Source organism: Molossus molossus, unplaced genomic scaffold (genome assembly GCF_014108415.1).
Source record: "Molossus molossus isolate mMolMol1 unplaced genomic scaffold, mMolMol1.p scaffold_m16_p_19, whole genome shotgun sequence".
NCBI classification, from domain to species: Eukaryota; Metazoa; Chordata; class Mammalia; order Chiroptera; family Molossidae; genus Molossus; species Molossus molossus.
The window spans coordinates 3,142,352-3,160,223 of record NW_023425354.1 but is presented as its reverse complement, the minus strand read 5'-3'; the positions used below and the strand labels follow the sequence as shown (position 1 = coordinate 3,160,223).

Sequence of the window (17,872 nt, the reverse complement as noted above, 5' to 3'; positions counted from 1 at the left end):
CCCGGCCGACAACGCACTGATAGCCTACTGGAGACGGGGTCACCGCCTCGGGAATGGCCCACGCGCGCTCCCTGGAGAGGGGCATCCGCCCCGGGCCTGGGAGGCCCATTGCATGTGGAAGCCTGGGGAAAGCGGGGGGGGCGGGTGGGGGAACAGAGCGCCGAGGTCTGAAGTGACGGCCTCGTGACCGGAGGGTGGGGTGGGGTCTGGACGCCATAGGTGACAAGGAATCTTGCTGCCTGGAACCAATAGACCATCTGTTTGGAGCGACACCGTGGAGCACAGCGGGGAAGGAGGGCGGATGCTCCGCCTCTAGCACGTCACCCGTGAGGCAGGGAGGAGGGGTCGCGCATGGCAGGTGCTGTTCTAGTGGCAGACAAGCTCCGAGCTGCCGGGCTGAGCACACGTCCACTGCAGACACAGACAGTGGGCTCTTCGGGAAGACCCCTCGCGGGATGGGGCGTTTGGGTGGGTTGAGAAGCCTGTGGAGGAATCATGATGGAAGCGTGCAGTTAATCATCAAACGGCTGTGCCTGTAGGGACTGTGCCGCAGGCCGCACCTCGAGTCTGCTCCCATTGGGGTGCAGACCAGAAGCATCTCCAGACGCCCCTGAGCGGGCCATACTGCCTCGGCCTCAGTGGCACTTCCAGGGCCGGGTGGAGCGAGCGCAGCGGTTCTCCTCGTGAGGCCTGTTTGGTCAGTTTCTCACACCCCAGTTTGGGGCGCATCCCGAGCTGTCCCTCGCCGCCCCCCCGCCCCCCCCCCCCCCCGCGCTGCCCCACTGAGCGGAGTCCGGAAGCAGGGCAGGCAGGGACCTTGTCCTCAGGTGGAAACAGCCGTCAGCCCCCACCCCTCCAAGCCAGTTCCCGAGAGCGCCCCTGGTCTGGGTTGGCAAGGACAGCAAGCGTTCTGTTTGCAGCCAGACTGCGTGCCCCAGGCCACCAGGTGACGCACAGCCGGCTCAGTCCGTCCTGGAAGGGGCATGGCAAGCTGGAGAACGAGGCCCCGTGTGCGTGGGGAGCAGCTTGGGGGCGGCTGTGCCCGGGGGCCTCCCCCACTGCTGCGGGCTGCGGCCTTGAGGCAGAATTTCTCTGCAAAACTCAGTTTTGTTCCAATTTGTCAGATGATTGGTTGAGGCCCCCACGTCATGGGGGATAATCTTAAAAGTTTAAACACATCTGCAGAACACCTTGACAGCAAACCTCGGTCAGCGCCCGAGCAGCTGCCCGTCCGTCACGCGGTAATTCCACAGAGACGTCTGGGCAGGCCCTCCCGCCGAGTCAGCCCGTCCTGACCTCAGCTGTCAGGAGGCGGGTGGGCTGGGCTCGGCCCGTCGGAACTGATGGCGATGCCGCGTCAAACCGGAGCAGTTGCCTAGTGTCCATCCACCCTAAAGTGCATCCTGGCTGTCTGGGGGGGCATCTGACGGTCTGGCCCAGAGGCCCCCACCCAGGTCGGTCACAAGCTTTCCAGACTGTCCGCCCAGTGGCGCTCATGCCCAGAGACAACCCAGGGGCACTGATGTGTCAGGGACACCAAGGTGCCATCCCCACCCACAGAAGTCAGGGTGATCCGGGTGACCGGCCCAGGCCCTACAGAGGGTGTGGCGCCCTCACTGTGGGTCTGACCCGCCCTCCCACCGCCTCTCCCAGGCCCCAGCTGGGTTTTTCCAGGTTCCGCCCTGACATGTGGAGCAGTGGGGCCTAGCGCTCAACGTCCCCCCACCCAGGGCCACTGCCCAGCTCGGGACACTGCGGCTGTGACAACCTAGGGCACGTGGCATCCCACAGGCTCTGCACACAGCCCAGTGGGACCTCGGGTTACTCAGGCCAGGGTGCTGGCTGCCCTGCTGCATGGCCGGCTCCTCTCCCCATGGCTTGTTCAGCACGGAAATGTCATCCCCACCCCCACCCCGTAGCCATGAAAGCATCCCTGCCGCTGGCTTATCTTCCTGGACACGCCCCCATAGTGTGCCAGCCTGCCTGGTTCACACCCCAGGCGCAGGCCCATCCCGGTGGCCTCAGCTGCAGTGGTCTGTCCCGCCATCCGGAGCTGGGCCAACAGTGGGCGCCCCACGCTGAACGCTTGAGCCCGGTTTGTCAGTATTGAAATAGCCCAGGCATCTAGAGACGCCCCACGGAGCCAGGAGGAGGGGCTGAAGGGGCCACAGGGGCAGGAGGCCTGGGGGTGACCCGCAGGGCCGCAGGAGGGAGGCTGCATACACCTGGGCAGGCCCAGGCATGTGCACAGGTTCCCAGGAGATGCGCCCATTTTACAAAACATATTTAATCAGAATAAATAGAGCCCAGGCAGGGTAGGGTCCCAGCCCCTTTTGCACACCCTCCAGCTCCAGCCACGGGCGGGCGCAGAGTCCTGTGGGCCTCCCCGTGTCCCAGCGGGGTCACCCGGCGCGGCCCGCAGTCTCAGGTTGGTGTCTGTTCTGCAGACCGTGGGGACAGCTGAGCCGGTGAGCAGACGTAGGGTTGCCGGGCTCATCGGCCCCGCAGTGTCCTACTGGGCATCCCGCTGGTCTGCCGGGGGCATCACAGCCTCCTGGGTCCTGCCACCCCTGCCGGGAGGGAGGGAGGGAGCAGCTGCTGTCACCTGCGGACCCGGCCGAGGCCAGACGCCCACAGCCTTGCTCCCGAGAGTCCCGGGCTGGCGGTCCTGCAGACTGGGCTGCCCCCGGTCGGTCTGTCTGCCTGTCTGTCCAGGCAGCAGGAAGAAGTCTGAGCTCCTCTCCCTTTCCCTGGGCTTAACTGAGGTGAGAGGCGGGGTGCTTTGCGGGCCCAGGGTAGCCAAGGCTGAATCGTGGCATTTCGGGCGTCAGCCCCCAGGAGGGAATGAGCAGCTAGGCTGCCCCCCAACACAAAGAAGGGGGAGAAGCGGGTGGGGAGGGGAGGAGGGAAGGGCACAGGAGGCCCCACCCTGCCCCCTGCATGCAGCCCCTTTGTTTCTTTTCCCTTTTTCACCAAACTCAACCGTCCCCCTCCTCCCCCATGCCCACACCTGGGGAGGAAAGGGGAAGGCGGGCAGAGTTCCAGGAGGCTGCGGGCACGTCAGGGAGCCAGGGCAGACGCTGCCCTCCCACCACCAACCCCACGCACCCCACGGCCCTGCCCTGTCCCTCTTCCCCCGACACACACGTGAGTGCCCCCCAAAGGCCCGCACCTGCTCCTCTCCTTCCTCTCGTAGACGGCGTGCAGCTTGTTGATTAAGAAGATCTTGTCTTCCCCCTCCTAGAGAGGCCAGAGCAGGAGGCGTGAGAACAGAGTGGTCCACCCAGAGCCACCCTGCTCCAGACTGCCCCAGGGAGGCTCCTGGAGAGAACACGAGCGAACAAGCTCAAAGGAAAGGCACCAGAGCCAGGACACGGACCACCCAGAGCTAGGCACAGGCTTCTCGGCAGCCCTGCGCTTCAGCTGGCCGAGGTGACCAGGGAGCGGGCCAGCCTGACTCAACTCCAAGCTGGCCCCAGCACTTACTGGCTCTGCCTGGGCCAGTCACCAACCTAACCTCAGCCTCCACGTGAGAGGGGTCGGAACGGCTGCTGCTGCTCTCCCCAATCACCACAAACGGGCTTAAAACAACCAGACTCATCATCTTTCATTTCTGGAGGTCAGAGTCCAAAAGGGGCCTTCCCTGGGTTAAAATCGAGGTGCCGGAGTCCTGGAAGCGCTCGGGGAGAATCTCGCCTCTGGGCCTGCAGAGGCCGCCCGGCCCTCGGCTCACGGCCTCCTGTCTGCTAAGCCAGCCGCACGAGCCCAGGCCTCCAGACAACGGAGTGTGCAAAGCACACACAGCTTGCACCTGCGGTGCGTCCGGGCCCCTGCTCGCCCGGGACGGCCTCATGGCTGCCTCGCATCCTCGCTCCCCCGAGACGGGGCTGGTGGAGGGTACACAGGCTGTGTGTGCACCTGAGTAAGCCACCTGCTCCGGCCCTAGCTGAGCTCAGACCTGCACCCCAAAGACTTGGAACTGGGGGCAGGGTCAGCCTGGAGAACACTGAACAGGGTCTGTGTTCCAGCCTAGGGCCCCAGGAGGTCCAACAGTCATTTCCAGGGTCTCAGAAGTCCTCACAGAGACCGTCTGCACCCACACAGGGCCACACCCCAAAATGCTGTTTCTCCACCACGGCCAGAACCGGATCCCCTGGGGCCCATTGACCCGCTGCCTCCGTCCTCGTCTCCACGTCACACAAACTCCGCACATTCATCAGTGTAATTTGTGTGGCAAACAAGTCCTTTGAAGGCAGGTCAGGGGCCTGGGGGTGGCTGGCAGGGGCCCCGGGGGGCAGGGAGGGGCACTCACATTGCTGATCTGCTCCTTGAGGAGGCTGATGACCTTCCGCTGGCCCTTCACCACCTGGATGTTGAGGTAGATCACGGCCCTGGGGAGCCAGGCAGAGGGTCAAGCCAGACCCCTGCAGGAGCTGGGGGAGGGCGAGGTGGGTGGGACCCCCCTCCCAAACTCACAGCAGCAGGGCTGACACCAGGTAGATGGGGAAGGTGTTTTCCACCAGGTACCGGTGGATCCAGGGCAGCCAGGAGACTCCGGGGCCCGCCCTCTCCAGGTGGCGCACCCACACCTTGCCCGCCTCGTACATGGTGTCCAGGGTCCGGAAGGGCCCACAGAGGCTGGAGGGCTTCACCCTGCGGGAAGAGGGCAGCCTGAGCCCCCGCCCGGAGCCCCCGGCACAGAGCACCTCCCGACCTCCCGGGGCGCCCCCCCCCCCGCCCGGCCGGCGCCCACTCACTGCCAGACGGCGTAGCAGAGGAAGATGGCCGCGCCCAGGAAGGACGGGAAGCACAGCAGCGAGATGAACACGGTGCTCATGTGGGAAGCCCGCCAGGGCCTTCGGGGCGCCTGGCAGTTGGCCATCAGACTCGTCTGGGGACAAAGGCTCGTCTGCCGCCACCTGCCACACCCTCCCCCAGGCCCTCCCAAGAGGAGGAGGTGAGTCTGGGCGGGGCCTGAGTGAGGCCCCGGGACAGGGCCGGCCACCCGACCAGGCAGGCCCTCCGAACCCGGGCCCGGGGGTCAGGAGGCACCAGCCAGACCGCCTGGTTTAGAGGGGAAACCAAGGCACACGGGCAGGGGGTGGCTGGCCCAGGGTCACCATATGCGGAAGGGCTAGACTAACAGCCACCTCCGCTGATTCGGGGTCTGGGCCAAGCCGGCACTGGGCCCAGCGGTGCCCCAGGCACTGTCCCCATGGTACCGATGAGGAAGTGAGGACGGGGTCAGAAAAGAGCCTGGGTCTCACCACCAGGCGCCGCCAGAGGACACGGGACCAAGGACACGCCCACAGCCAGTGGGCCTGAGGCTCAGGGCGTCTCCCAGCCCCCGCGAGCCCGGCACACACACCCAGCGATGACCATGGCCCATGGGGACACTGCCCAGCCTGCCACAGGCGGTGATGCTGGGGAGGAGCCAGGGGCCTGAGCCGGAGGGTGTCCGTGAGTTGCCAGCCCACTTGGGTCAGGGGGACGTGCCCAAGCCCCCCTCGGCTACCCCCCAAGGCCCCACCCCTCCTGGGCCCGGGGGCACCCTCACCTTCTTGACGTAGAAGAGCAGCAACAGCTTGAGGATCTGCACGGCGGGCAGGAGAGGGGCGAAGAGGACTCCCAGCCTGGGGAGCGGAGGGTGCGGGCCAGGGCTGGGGTCGTGACCCTGGGCCGAACAAGCTGCCCGAGCCCTCTGCCCCAAGACCAGGAAGGACACAGCACGGCTGGCCGCAGACTGGGTGCCCTGGGGGGGCAGGGGGCAGGGCCCACGTCTCCCCAGGGTCCCAGGGTTGGGCCAGTGGGAGGCAACTAGCAGATGCTCACCAGGTCAGGGTCTGCCCATGAATCAGCTCCAGAACGTTCCGGGCAATGTCGAATTCGGGCTTGCCCCTCTTCAGCTTCTTCTCAGAGATGAGCCTGGGCGGAGGACTCAGCGGTCACTCAGCGGGGCCAGTTCTTGAGACCCGCCCCGGACCCTGCCCGTCACTCAGGAGGGCCAGTCCCGGACGCCCGCCCCGGTCCCTGCCCGTCGCTCAGCAGGGCCAGTCCCGGACACCTGCTCCGGTCCCTGCCCGTCGCTCAGGAGGGCCAGTCCCGGACACCTGCTCCGGTCCCTGCCCGTCGCTCAGCAGGGCCAGTCCCGGACACCTGCTCCGGTCCCTGCCCGTCGCTCAGGAGGGCCAGTCCCGGACACCTGCTCCGGTCCCTGCCCGTCGCTCAGGAGGGCCAGTCCCGGACACCTGCTCCGGTCCCTGCCCGTCGCTCAGGAGGGCCAGTCCCGGACGCCCGCCCCGGTCCCTGCCCGTCGCTCAGCAGGGCCAGTCCCGGACACCTGCTCCGGTCCCTGCCTGTCGCTCAGGAGGGCCAGTCCCGGACACCTGCTCCGGTCCCTGCCCGTCGCTCAGCAGGGCCAGTCCCGGACACCTGCTCCGGTCCCTACCCCTGAAAGGCACCCACAGCCAAGCTCATGTCCCTGCCCACCCCACTCGGGCGCCCGGCCGATGTCAAGGGAGACGGCACCTTGGGGCCCCGCCCTGAAAGGCTCTGCGTGCCAGCTGACCTCTCCCAGCCCTTTCTCTAAGTGGTACAGACACCCCCAGGTGGGAAGACGCACAGCGCGTCAAACACTTGAAATCTGTGTTGTTCCCGAATCCCCAAGCTCTCAAAGGAAACGAGGAAGGAGGGAAGGCCCGCGGTGGGGCGCCCAGCGGCCGCCGAAGCCTGGGCCCCGCTCCCTGCCCCTGCCCTGTCTCCTTCCCACACCTGACACCAGACCACACCACGGGGACACCCGTTTCCTCTCGGCCCAAACACGGGCTTCCTCCCGACTCCTGCCGTCCCAGGTTCCAAAGCTGTGTGGTGGAGACCTGAGGCCCTCCTCGGGGAGGGAGCCCGGAGCCCAGCGGGCGAGGGCGGCCGTGCTCGGACCCTCACCTCCACACCAGCTCCCCGAAGAGCGTGTCCAGCAGCGTGAAGATGAAGTCCATCACCATGAGCCGGTACAGCTCCTGACCCACGAAGTTCTCCCAGCACTGAACCAGACAAGACCTCAGCCCAGTGCCCGGGTGCCCCGGCCCCCTCACCCAGCCCATGGGGGGCTCCTTCTGCCTGCAGGCTATGAGGGGCCGCCCCGCGCCCCCACCCCAGGGCCTGCCGCAGCCCCTCCGTCTCCCCCAGCACCGCCCAGGCCACCCTCACCTGGTCCTGCAGGGCGTCCACCCTGCGGCCCAGCCAGTGGTAGCAAAGAATCCCCAAGATGACCATCTTGAGGATGAGGTTTCTGCGGAGGACGAGGGGCACGGAGGTGAGGGGGAGGGGCCTGTCCGACACGGCCGCACCCCGGCAAGCCTCCCCTGCCCCACCTCGCCACACACCTGCAGATCGCCACGTACACCTCGAGCACGGGAGAGTCGTGCCGCTCCAGGGCCGCCAGGCCGCGGTACAGGTAGGGGGCCCCCAGGTTGAGGAGGCAGACCACCAGGGGCAGGGCGAGCAGCAGCCCCTCCTGGTTGGCAGACACGGGGCTCTGCGAGGGCGGGAGAGGGGCAGCCGTCACACGGGCACCCCACCCATGGGCAGGGCCAGGCCCACTGATGGTCCCCTGCCCCAAGATACACCCACCCCAGGCTTCATGTCCAGACCACACAGGAAGTGGGCGGGCCACAGGTGTCGGAGAAAGAAACAGGAGATGAGAAAGTAAAAGGAAATAAACCGGAGCGTGTGAGACAGAGGGGGGGGGGGGGGATGAGGCCCTGAGGGCAGTGGCCTCCAGGGAGGGTTCAGGGACCCTGGGCTCCCAGGACAGGGGGCGGGGCCAGGCGGACTTCCTGCGGAGCAGGTGCCAGTCACCGGGACCCATTTCCATGCAGCAGGATTATGGCGGGACGGTGCCCCCCGAGCCTGCCCACCCCGTCCCTGCACCTCGATCAGGAACTCCGAGAAGGAGTAGACGGCCACGGTGCAGCCCAGCGTGGTTCCCAGACACAGCAGCCACACGAGCCCGAGCAGGCCCAGCTGGCGCAGCCGCCCACACAGGCTCCTGGGGCCTCGCTGCAGCTGCCACTCGGCCAGCAGCTCCTGCAGGCGGGAGGCCGGCGTCACCTCGGCGCAGCCGCGCAGGCAGGCCTGGAGGGACCGGGTGCCCACCCCCAGCGCCACGGCCTGGCCCTCGCTCTGGGCCGTCTCCAGCCTCTCAGAGCTCAGGACTTGGACCCGAGGCTGTGCCCTGCCCTCGATCCCACCAGCCCCATGTCCCATCCTGAAGCCAACCCCAACTGCTCCCACTCGTCCTCTGGCCCCGGAGCTGTCCTGCTGGGGGTCCCAGGGGAGCTCCCTGAGGGCAGTGAAGGCGTTAGCCAGGTGGAGGCTGTGAGCCCCCCATGCAAATCCTGCGGCACAAACCCCAGAAAGGCGAGAGTTTCCGTGAGGCCCAGCTTGGCGCCGTCTCACCCTGCGGCCTTGGGCAAGGGACTAAACTTCTGTGCCTCAGTTTCCTCTCTTACAGCACGGGAGGTAGCAGTCCTTACCCTGGGCTACTGCGGCAAGCAACCAGCAAGAACCCCTCGGGCCTCTCCCCCCAGAACCAGAGGGCACAGGGACCCCAGAAGCCCCAAAGCAAACCTGACCCTCCCCCACTGTGAGCAGAAGTTTCTGTTGACAGGACTCCTGCATGTCCAAGGGCCACAGGCGCTCACACTTGCCGAGGAGAGGCAGACCTGGGAGCGTGTGGGCGGGAGGCAGGACGGGTGGGGGGAGCGTTTGGGAGCTAACTGGAATCTCTGGAACTGGGGCACACGAGACAGGTCACTGGCAGCAAGCAAAGATCCCCACCCCCACGTCCAGCCCACAGGCACTCAGCCCTGGCTGTTTGGTCCTCAACGGACCTGGACCGGGTCTTCAAGAGCTTAGAGGGCTAGAACGGGGTTCCAGGGACTCGGGGGGACTCAGCCCTGGCCCCTGGGAACCCTCACCTTCAGCTGGGTCCGGATGTTGTCGTGCTGGAGGCGGGAAGCCCATTTCTGAGTCACCTTGTGGTCCCAGGAGCAGAAAACAGTGATGGCATGGGCCCCCAAGGTGCTGCCTACCCGGTAGCTCTCTCCAAAAGAGTGGGACATGCTGTGAGGAACAGAGTGGAGAGGGGGTGAGGATGAGGGGCGAGGGAGCCAGGGAGAAGGCAGCGGACACTCCCTGCAGCCAAGAGCCACCGCCCACTGGGAGGAGCCCTCCTGGCAAGGATCAGAGGGTCGCTCCAGGGCCCCCACCTCCCTGCCCAGCTCTCGGCTTCCCGGTGTGGACCTCTGTCCTCTCTAGATCAGCCCTACTCAAATAGGGTGGCCACCCGTCCAGTCGTAAGTGGTAGAAGAGGGACGGGCGCCGGTCCCCACTGATGGGCCCCTGCGCCTATTCGGACGTGGCTGCAGGAGACGCTGACTCACCTCAGGCCCTTTGCACTGCCTCTGCGGATAACCGAACACCTTCCTCTCCTGCTTCACTGCCCATTGTACTGAACCTCGGCCTCGGAGGCCAGCGCACTTCCCCTAGGAAACCAGCCCGACTCCTCCCCAGGGCTCCAGACACACCCGGCTCCCATGTTTCCCAGCTTCCTCACTGAGGTCTTCTCCCCCGACAGCGAGTTCCTCGAGGACAGTCGCCACGCTCACTTAACTTCCTGCCCTGGGCAAGCACCGTGAGTTTGTGGAGTGGAGAGGTGGGTGAATGAAAGTGTGGGTGGGGGGAGGGAGGGAGGGAGGGAGGGAGGGAGGGAGGGAGGGAAGGAGGGAGGGAGGGAGGGAGGGAGGGAGAAGGGATTGCTCCATGGTGGGTAGCTGAATGAATGGGTAGCTGGATAGATGAAAGGATGAAGTAATGGATGGATGGACAGACAGAAGGATGGATGTACAGATGGATAGGTGGATAATGATGGGTACATGAAGTGATGGGTAGATGGATGGATGGATGGATGGATGGACAGATGAATGGATGAACAGATGATAGATGGATGGACAGATGGATAGGTGGATGGATGGATGGACAGATGAGCGGATGGACAGATGATAGATGGATGGACAGATGAATGGATGAACAGATGATAGATGGATGGACAGATGGATAGGTGGATGGATGGATGGACAGATGAGCGGATGGACAGATGATAGATGGATGGACAGATGAATGGATGAACAGATGGATGGATGAATGAACAGGTGGATAGATGAACGGATGGATGGACAGATGAGCGGATGAACAGATGGATGGATGAATGAACAGATGGATGGATGAATGAACAGATGGATGGATGAATGGACAGATGGATAGATGAACGGATGGATGGACAGATGAGCGGATGGACAGATGATAGATGGATGGACAGATGGATAGATGAACAGATGGATGGATGAATGAACAGATGGATGGATGAATGGACAGATGGATAGATGAACGGATGGATGGACAGATGAGCGGATGAACAGATGGATGGATGTATGGAAGGGAGGGAGGGAGGGAGGGAGGGAGGGAGGGAGGAAGGACGGACCCATGGGTGGGTGGCTGAGTGAACGAGCAGCTGGGTAGAAGGAAGGACGCCGTAGTGGTGGATGATGGGTGGACAGAGTGGTGCTGAGTCAGGGCCTGTGGCGGGGGCCGTTACCTGTACACCAGGGTGAGGCAGGTGATAAAGAAGGCTGCGCCTATGGTGAAGAGGTAGGCCAGGGGCATGTTGTAGGGCAGGCTGGTCGCCTCAGGGGCACACTGGCTGCCATCCAGTGGACCGGCACACCACTGGTTCAGGGTGGCGTTGCTGTAGTAGCCGTAGTACAGGACAGTGTCATTGAACCGGCCCTGTGGGGAGGAGGCCCAGCCAAGTCAGGCCTCAAGGGGCAGAGGGAGGGCAGCCAGGGGAGGGCCAGGGCCGGGCCAGCAAGGGCAGCAGAGGTAGACAAAGGCCTTGGCCATCCCAGGGCCTCCCAGGCCCACCTGGACTCACAGCACAGGGTTGGGGGTCTCCCTGGGGAGGCTGGGACAAGAGGGTGCCCCACAGCCCCACCACGCCCTCACCCCGCCCAGGAGCAGCTCCCGGCCGGTGAAGGCGGGTGCCGAGCCCTGGGGCGCCGGCGGGAAGGCGGCCTGCGGGCCCACGATGAACGCCAGCAGGGGGAGCAGCAGCAGCGCGTTGAAGGCCAGGAGGGTCTTGAGGAACAGGAAGTAGGAGAGCACGCTGGAGCCGAACTGGCCCCCGATCCGCTTCAGGGCGTAGTGCCAGGGCACCAGGGCGTGCAGCCCTGACAGCAGCCTCAGCCCCAGGTGGTGCAAGGCCTGTGGGGCAGCAACAGGGAGCTCAGGACTCTGATGTGGAGGTGCGGGGGCAGGAGCGAGAACACTGCTGGGGGACGGGGTCATGCGCGGCACCAGAGCTAGGCTGAAGGCCAGGGGACCCCAGGAGCAGGTCAGCGGAGGAAGGATGGGTGGCCACCCCCAGCCCACCTGGCACCCGCCCCCCCCGACGGAAGCCCCCAGAGGCTCTTACCAGGGCACAGGCGTAGCGGAGCTGGCTGCAGCAGGACAGGAGCCCGGGCCGGCCCAGCCGCGGCTTCCCCCTCGGGGTCCGGGCCTCCTCTCTGCGGGCGGAGGCAGCGTCAGCGCTGGACCAAGTTGGGGCCCGGCCCCTCCCGGGACCACCCGCCGCAGGCTCAAGGCGCCCCTCGCCCACCGCCGGGCACTGACCGCAGGCAGCGTTTCTCCGCCAGGCTGAGTGGCATTCCCCGGAGCAGGTGGTCCTGCTGGGCCGCCGCCAGGCCTTGCAGCTCCTTCACCAAGAGGACTCGCTTCTCTGCAGGGAAAGGCCCAGGGAGTCCTGTAGCCCCCCACGCCCCCTCCCTGCCTCCCGCCGCTGTGGCCATGACCCTGGACAGGCCTGCCAGCTGCCCCCGCCCACCTGTCTCACGCACCCACCCTGAAACCTCTCCAGTGCCCCCTCTCCTGGACCCCCACAAGCACCACGCTCCGACACCCAGTGACCCGCGCCCCATCCGCCCTGACCAGTGCAGGGGTCCCAACCCCGACCCTGCGCCCACCACTTCCGCTACACCAGCCCTCGTGGGGAGAGCAGGCACCGCAGGACCTGCAGATCCTGGATGGGAACCGGGGTGCTCGCCCTCCTCACCTCCCGCCCTGGGTGGGGGAGGCTACTTCAACCCCCATTTACAGCTAAGAAACGGCCCCTGACACGCTGACTGCCTGACCTGGTCACAGAATGAAACCGAGATGCTCACCCGGACCCCAGGGCCCCCCGCACTGCTCTGTCACCCCCCCGTGGAAGACAGGGGTAAACTGGAAGAGGACACAGCAAGGCCCTGAGAAAGTTCCCCAGAGTCCACAGGGAACAGCCCCGAGGTCTGTATCAGGGACAGCCTCAGACAGCCCATGAGAGCGGGCCCTGATCCCTCGACACACTCCCTGTCCCCCAGCCCCTCCACACTGGCCTCCGTGGTGCTCAGACAAACCAGGCACGCCCCCTGCCTCAGGGCCTTTGCACATGCCCCCTCTGCTCTAGTGTCACTTCCTCCAGGAAGACTCCCTGGCTCCCTCTAGGCTGGACACTTCCAGGATGCTCTCCCAAAGAGCGCCTTCCCTCAGTTGCCCTCGTCTAAGCTTTAATCGCCTGCTTCACATACTTGGTTCCTCTCTGACCACTGGGCACTCGGGTCTGCCTACCACCATCACAACCGAAAGCTGAGGCCCGTGTCACAACACTGCCGCGCAAAGGACACGGGGTAGGTGAGCAAAGATTCTGAGTGCCCGCCTGCCGGAGCCGAACACCTCACAGCCCCAAAGGCCCCCTTCTCTGCCCCAGGGGCAGGGACAGCGAGACAGGGCACCTTCCACTAAAGGGCCTCCCGGCTGGGGGCCTGCAGGCAGCCCACTGGGAAGCGGTCCCGGGGTCTGCTGCCCCAGCCCCTCACCCTGGCCAGCCTGACCTGCTCCCCACCGAGGCCCCAGCCCCCGGGCACTCACCCTCCTCCTCAAGGGTCACGGAGTCCAGTTCCAGGTCATAGAGGCGGAGGCTGGGCCAGGCCGAGCGCCCCAGGACCCGGAGCTGAGGCCTGCTGGCGCGCCGCCGCAGCCGCACCGAGCGGTTGTAGTACTGGGAGATGATGGCGCCCCGGCTGCGGCCTGTGGGGCACACGAAGGCAGCGGGCAAGTCCCTTTATAAGAGACCTCAGGCCTCCTAGGCTCCCAGGAGCCTATTTTTATCCCCGTGACAATCCTGGAGTCATTTTTAGAACCCAGGAGGCCGCAGGGGTCTGCGCGGGGCTCCGGGCAGCAGGCCGGGTGGGGCGGGAGCTCAGAGGGCCTGGCTCTGAGGGACACAGGTCCCCTGCAAACCCCAGCCCACCCCAGGGGCCGGCGTCTGGGACAGAGGGTGCCACTCACCAATGGTGCGACTGGGCATACTGGCCAGGATCCGGAGTGTGGCCGAGCTGTACACAGTGGCCCCCTCGGGTCCCAGGAAGGCCTGGTGGTGACCGCCTGTGAAGCAGAGAGCTTGTTCGGAAGGCTCAGGGACCTGCTGGCCCGCAGGCCCCACCGATCCGCCCACTCCAGGCCTGGGAGGCTGCAAGGCTCAGGGCCCAGCTCACACCGTCCCAGCACCTGGGCCTGGGCCAGGTGGGCTCACCTGAGGCCCCCAGGGCTCCGGCCCCCGGCCCCATGGACGGCAGCCCCAGCCCCTCCTCTGCGGCCCACTGACTCTGCTCCTGGATGAGCTGGCAGAAGGAGTGGTGTACCTCGCTCTCGTCGCAGGGGCTGGGCTCCTGGCTGCTGGAGCGAGAGAGGGGTGGGGGTCTCCCTTGGGCTGACCCAGTCACCCCAGCTGCCTGCCCCTTCCAAAGGCCTTGGTCCGGACGGCCTCTCCTTGGGGTGGTTCATCCCAGCCCTTAACCCCACAGCCCCAGAGCACTTACCCCAGGTCCTCTGGGGTCTCAGGAACATTGAGGACAAAGGCCATGTCTGCTGCCCACGCCCTGCCCGTCTGCAGACCTAGAGTAGTTCAGAGCCTGGCCGCTCGCAGCCCCTGAGTCCTCCTGCTGCCCATCTGATGAGACAGGGCGCATTGTCCCATACTCGGCCCCTGGCTCCAGGCCAAGCCGCCCGCTCCCCGGGGACTGTGGGAGGTGCCCTCACAGCCCAGGCTGCCTGCGCCCCTGCCCTGGCCCCCATCCACAGCCAAACACGTGATCAGCTGAGTGGGCCCAAATAAACTCAGAATGGACTGAAGGACACCCCCTTTCGGCGCCCGGGAAAGGAGGCGGGAGGGACAGAGGAGAGAAGGGAGTTCCCCGTCGGTTTGCTCAATGGTGCCAGTGCCTGGGAAATGGGGAAGGGGTGGGGTGCTGTGGGCACCGCCCTCCATCCCTAGGGTTCTGCCCCAAGGACACCACCCTCTTGGTGAGAAAGGTCAGGGCAGCTCTGAGACCTTCCCAGGGCCGGCCCTGTAACCCCACTGCACTTCCTCTCGAAGGAAGTCCTCGCCCCGCCCCCACCTACCTCCTGTAGCTGGGCCCCCACCCAGCCAGCATCCCCCCAACACACACGCACACGCCGTGGTTACCAAACCCTCAGCCTGCAAGGATGTAAGGCAGACAGTTTTCAGGAGACTAACCTCCCCCCCATCTGTCCCCAGGGCCATCCAGGGCCAGCGCAGCTGGCGGGGGCAGGGTGCTGAGCTTTAAACAGGCTGCCTTTGTCTGCGCAGAGGGCTCTGCCGTCACCCGGGACAACTGGGACCAGGGTGGCCTTGTCTGGGCTCTTCACCCCGTGGGATTGAGGCTGGAGAGCAAACTCCCAGCCACCAGCTGACCCCTGCAGGATTCGGCTCAGCAGGAGGGTCAGCCCCGCTCCCCAACCTCCCGCTCCTGCCCCCACTCCCAGAAAGTTCAGCACTCAGGAAGGCTGGCTTTGCTCAGAGGGACTTCCCTGAGGGACACCAGGGTGCCCAGACAGCACGTCCTGCTAGGGCTGTGCCCAGACAGGGTCCTCACTTAGGGGCGTCCAGGACGTCGTCTCTGAGCCCAGGTCCCCGCAGTCCAAGCCCTTCCCCTTCCGTCCGTCCGGCAGGAGCACAGTACGGGAAACCAGCAGAGGGTTCGGGTAGGTTCCACCCTCAGCCTGGAAAGGCGCTGGACAGGTGCCAGTGGTATGCGTCCCAGCCCAGTCCCTGAAGCTGGGATCCTTCACACGGACCCTCCCGTGCCCAGATCCACAGGCGTCCTGACTCACCCCTTCTCCAAACAGCAAAGCGGGTGGGAGTGGGGTTGGGAGGAGCAGGGAGGTGGGGTGGTCTATGGCCTGGTCCCAGCAGCCCTCGCCGGGACTGACTGCCCAGGACTGACTTCCGGCTGGCACCAGGCACCTGGCACCTGGCACCCTCCTTCAGGTTCGGGCAGGCCCAGTGAGTTCCCAGGTGCACCGTTCCTAAGCCCTGAGCCAGGTGGGGAGGGGCAGGGAGGGTCCCTTTCCAGGAAGCCCAGAGCCCCTCAACACTGCTGCCGTGGCTCCCCCACTCCCTGCAGGCGGTCAGCGGTACCCGCCTACCCACAGCCTTCCGGAGAGTCAAACCAGGGACACCCAGGCCACCCCAGGGAGGAAACTCGGCCCAGTGGCCCCAGGGGCCCAAAGGAATTCGGAAGGGGTGGAGCCAGGGAGCCAAAGGGGCTGGGAGGACGCGGGCACCGCCCCCGAGCCCCAGGTTAGGGGCACTTACCTGGGAGACGCCGGGAGGAGGGGCCCTGCACCAGGAAAGGGTGCGGGAAAGAGCCACTGGGCCCTGCGGTCTGGGCTCCACCACCTGGGGGCGGGACCAAGGCCCAGGGGCCGACCCAGCACCAGAGGGAGCTGCACCACCCAGCCCGGTCCACGTGGTGGCAGGCCTAGGCGCTCAAGACCTGGCTGGGCTCCGGGGCACACTCCACCCCTACCCGAGGCCCCTCCAGCAACTGCGCCCCTTCCGTGCTGCGGCCACCCCTCCGCGCACCCCACCCTGAGGCCTGAGCAGGGTGAAGGCTTCAATGTCTGTGGGACTCAGTTTCCCCAGGTTTCACATGGGGACAGTCATGGCAAACCCGCTCACTTCCAGGGCGTTTATCAAAACAACAGGGTGCTACCCAGTGCTACCAAACCCCAACAGCACACCACCTTGTGACACCAGATTGGGTCACCCCTTCCTTTTGGCAAACCCTGCCCCAGGCTGGCTGGCAGAACGGGGGTTATTTCCCCAGGCCTGGTCTGGGCGTGCCCTCCCCTGGGGATCTGCACTTCCTGTGTGCCCCTCGGAGGAGGGGCAAGATGGGGAGGCTGACCCTGTGTGACTGTCCCCACTGCTGTTCTCGGTTATTCCTCACAAGCCAGGGACATAAGCACGGATGTCCCTAGCTCACAGACGAGGCAACCGAGGCTGAGTGGTCAATCGGCCCCCAGGTGTCATCCACCAGGCCTGTGCCCCGTCCCCTGGGAACCCCGGAGAAGCCGGCCTGGAAAGCCTGGCAGAGAGCCAGAGGCCCCGTGGACCTGAGGCCATGGGGGTGTGGACAGTGGGGGAGGACATCCCTGCCCGGAGCCCTGAGGCGCGCAGGGTGAGAGTGAGCAGGAAGAAGTAAAGACAGGAGGCCCCAGGGGCAAGAACAGTGGACAAAGACAGTGATGCCTTTGGAGGGGAAGGGTCCTGGGGCTGAGCTGGCGCAGGGAGGTGCCGGGGCGGGCTCTTTTGCGGCAGTCACTGGGGTCCTCAGGGGGGGAACCTCAGGCTGGATCTTGGCAGAAGGCAGCTCAAAATGGAGCCGGTCTCTCCTCCCACTGCTCCCCACCTTCCTGCACACCCCTGTTCCCGCCTCCTGTACTCGCATGACCTCAGGCCAAACTTGAAGGTCACCTCCTCCGGGGAGCCTTCCTGGACTGAGCCCTGTTGGAGCACTTGCCATGTACACTTGCCACTCGGTCTCCACTGCCCCGACTCTAACCCCACCGTGCGCCCAGCACCACCACCCCACCTGGGGCTGGCGTAGAGGCCGGACTTGGAAAACCAGGAGGGGCCAGGCAGGGAGGCAGAAAAGACACTGGAGCTAGACGACTGGGTGGGAGGCCTCCCTGGGGTCCCAGGAGACAGGAAGGGCCAAGGTGGCTCTTAATCACTTACCAGGGGGCCGGGCACTGGGCCCAGGCCTTGGCGAGAGCCAGTGACAGAGGCGGGAAGTTAAGAAATAACAGCCCGAAGTGAGGGGCCCGCCCGTTAAGTCGCTATCGCACTGAGGGAAGCCAGGGCCACGGCGGCCACTGATAAGGGCCCGGCCCCTGCGCCCTGCGCCCTGCGCCCGCTGCCCCGCGGGTCTGGCGTCGGCTGGGGGGCGGAAGGGAGCAGCCCGGGCGAGTGGGGCTCTGAACGGCCACCGGGAGGCCCTGGGGGCTGGGGAGCGGCGCCAGGAGCCAGCGCCCCGGAGTCGGCCGGGCCTGTTCGGGTACCACACGGGGAGGGGAAGGACCGACAGTGCCCAGCGCGCACCGGGGGGCCGAGCTGCCCGCGCCTCACCTGCCGCCTGCGCCCCGCGCCCTGCGCCCCGCGCCCGCAGGAAGTGCCTGCTTCGGTGGCAAGCAGAGGAAACCGCCGGAGGTGGGGGCGAGGGGGAGAGGGAGGAGACCGCGGGGGGAGCTGGGGTTCCTGTCATGTGACCCCTCCCCTGGCTCATCACAGCCCTGCCTGGAGTGAAGGGAGCCGGTCTGAAGAGGGTCTCCTCTGGCCACTTGTTCCTTTGTCCCCAAGTGAGCGGGGTGCCGCCTGGAGGGGCGGGGGTGGAAGACAGATTTGAGGCCGAGGAGC

The 17,872-nt window shown here is 65.9% G+C and overlaps 1 protein-coding gene across 6 annotated transcripts; it reads right to left on the bottom strand.

Annotated features, from left to right (window-relative positions):
* Positions 1-1,823: 1,823 nt before the first annotated feature.
* TMC6 (transmembrane channel like 6) lies at positions 1,824-17,615 on the bottom strand. 6 transcript variants are annotated; one of them, XM_036267767.1, is made up of 21 exons: positions 17,585-17,615; positions 13,968-14,098; positions 13,682-13,824; positions 13,438-13,533; positions 13,018-13,176; positions 11,728-11,833; positions 11,531-11,621; positions 11,062-11,319; positions 10,655-10,845; positions 8,979-9,123; positions 7,930-8,085; positions 7,383-7,534; positions 7,207-7,288; positions 6,943-7,040; positions 5,833-5,925; positions 5,558-5,633; positions 4,758-4,891; positions 4,477-4,653; positions 4,313-4,391; positions 3,173-3,240; positions 1,824-2,570 (listed from the first exon to the last, which is right to left on the bottom strand). In XM_036267767.1, exons 2-21 carry the CDS (start codon positions 14,009-14,011, stop codon positions 2,513-2,515), a joined length of 2,406 nt encoding a protein of 801 aa, XP_036123660.1. In that variant the 5' UTR covers positions 14,012-14,098; positions 17,585-17,615; the 3' UTR covers positions 1,824-2,512. The 6 variants fall into 6 exon arrangements, with proteins under 6 accessions (XP_036123660.1, XP_036123656.1, XP_036123661.1 ...); XM_036267763.1 differs by lacking the exon at positions 17,585-17,615 and adding an exon at positions 14,551-17,335; XM_036267768.1 differs by lacking the exon at positions 17,585-17,615 and adding an exon at positions 14,551-17,335 and having other exon boundaries at positions 13,682-13,821.
* Between the last annotated feature and the right edge of the window lie 257 nt (positions 17,616-17,872).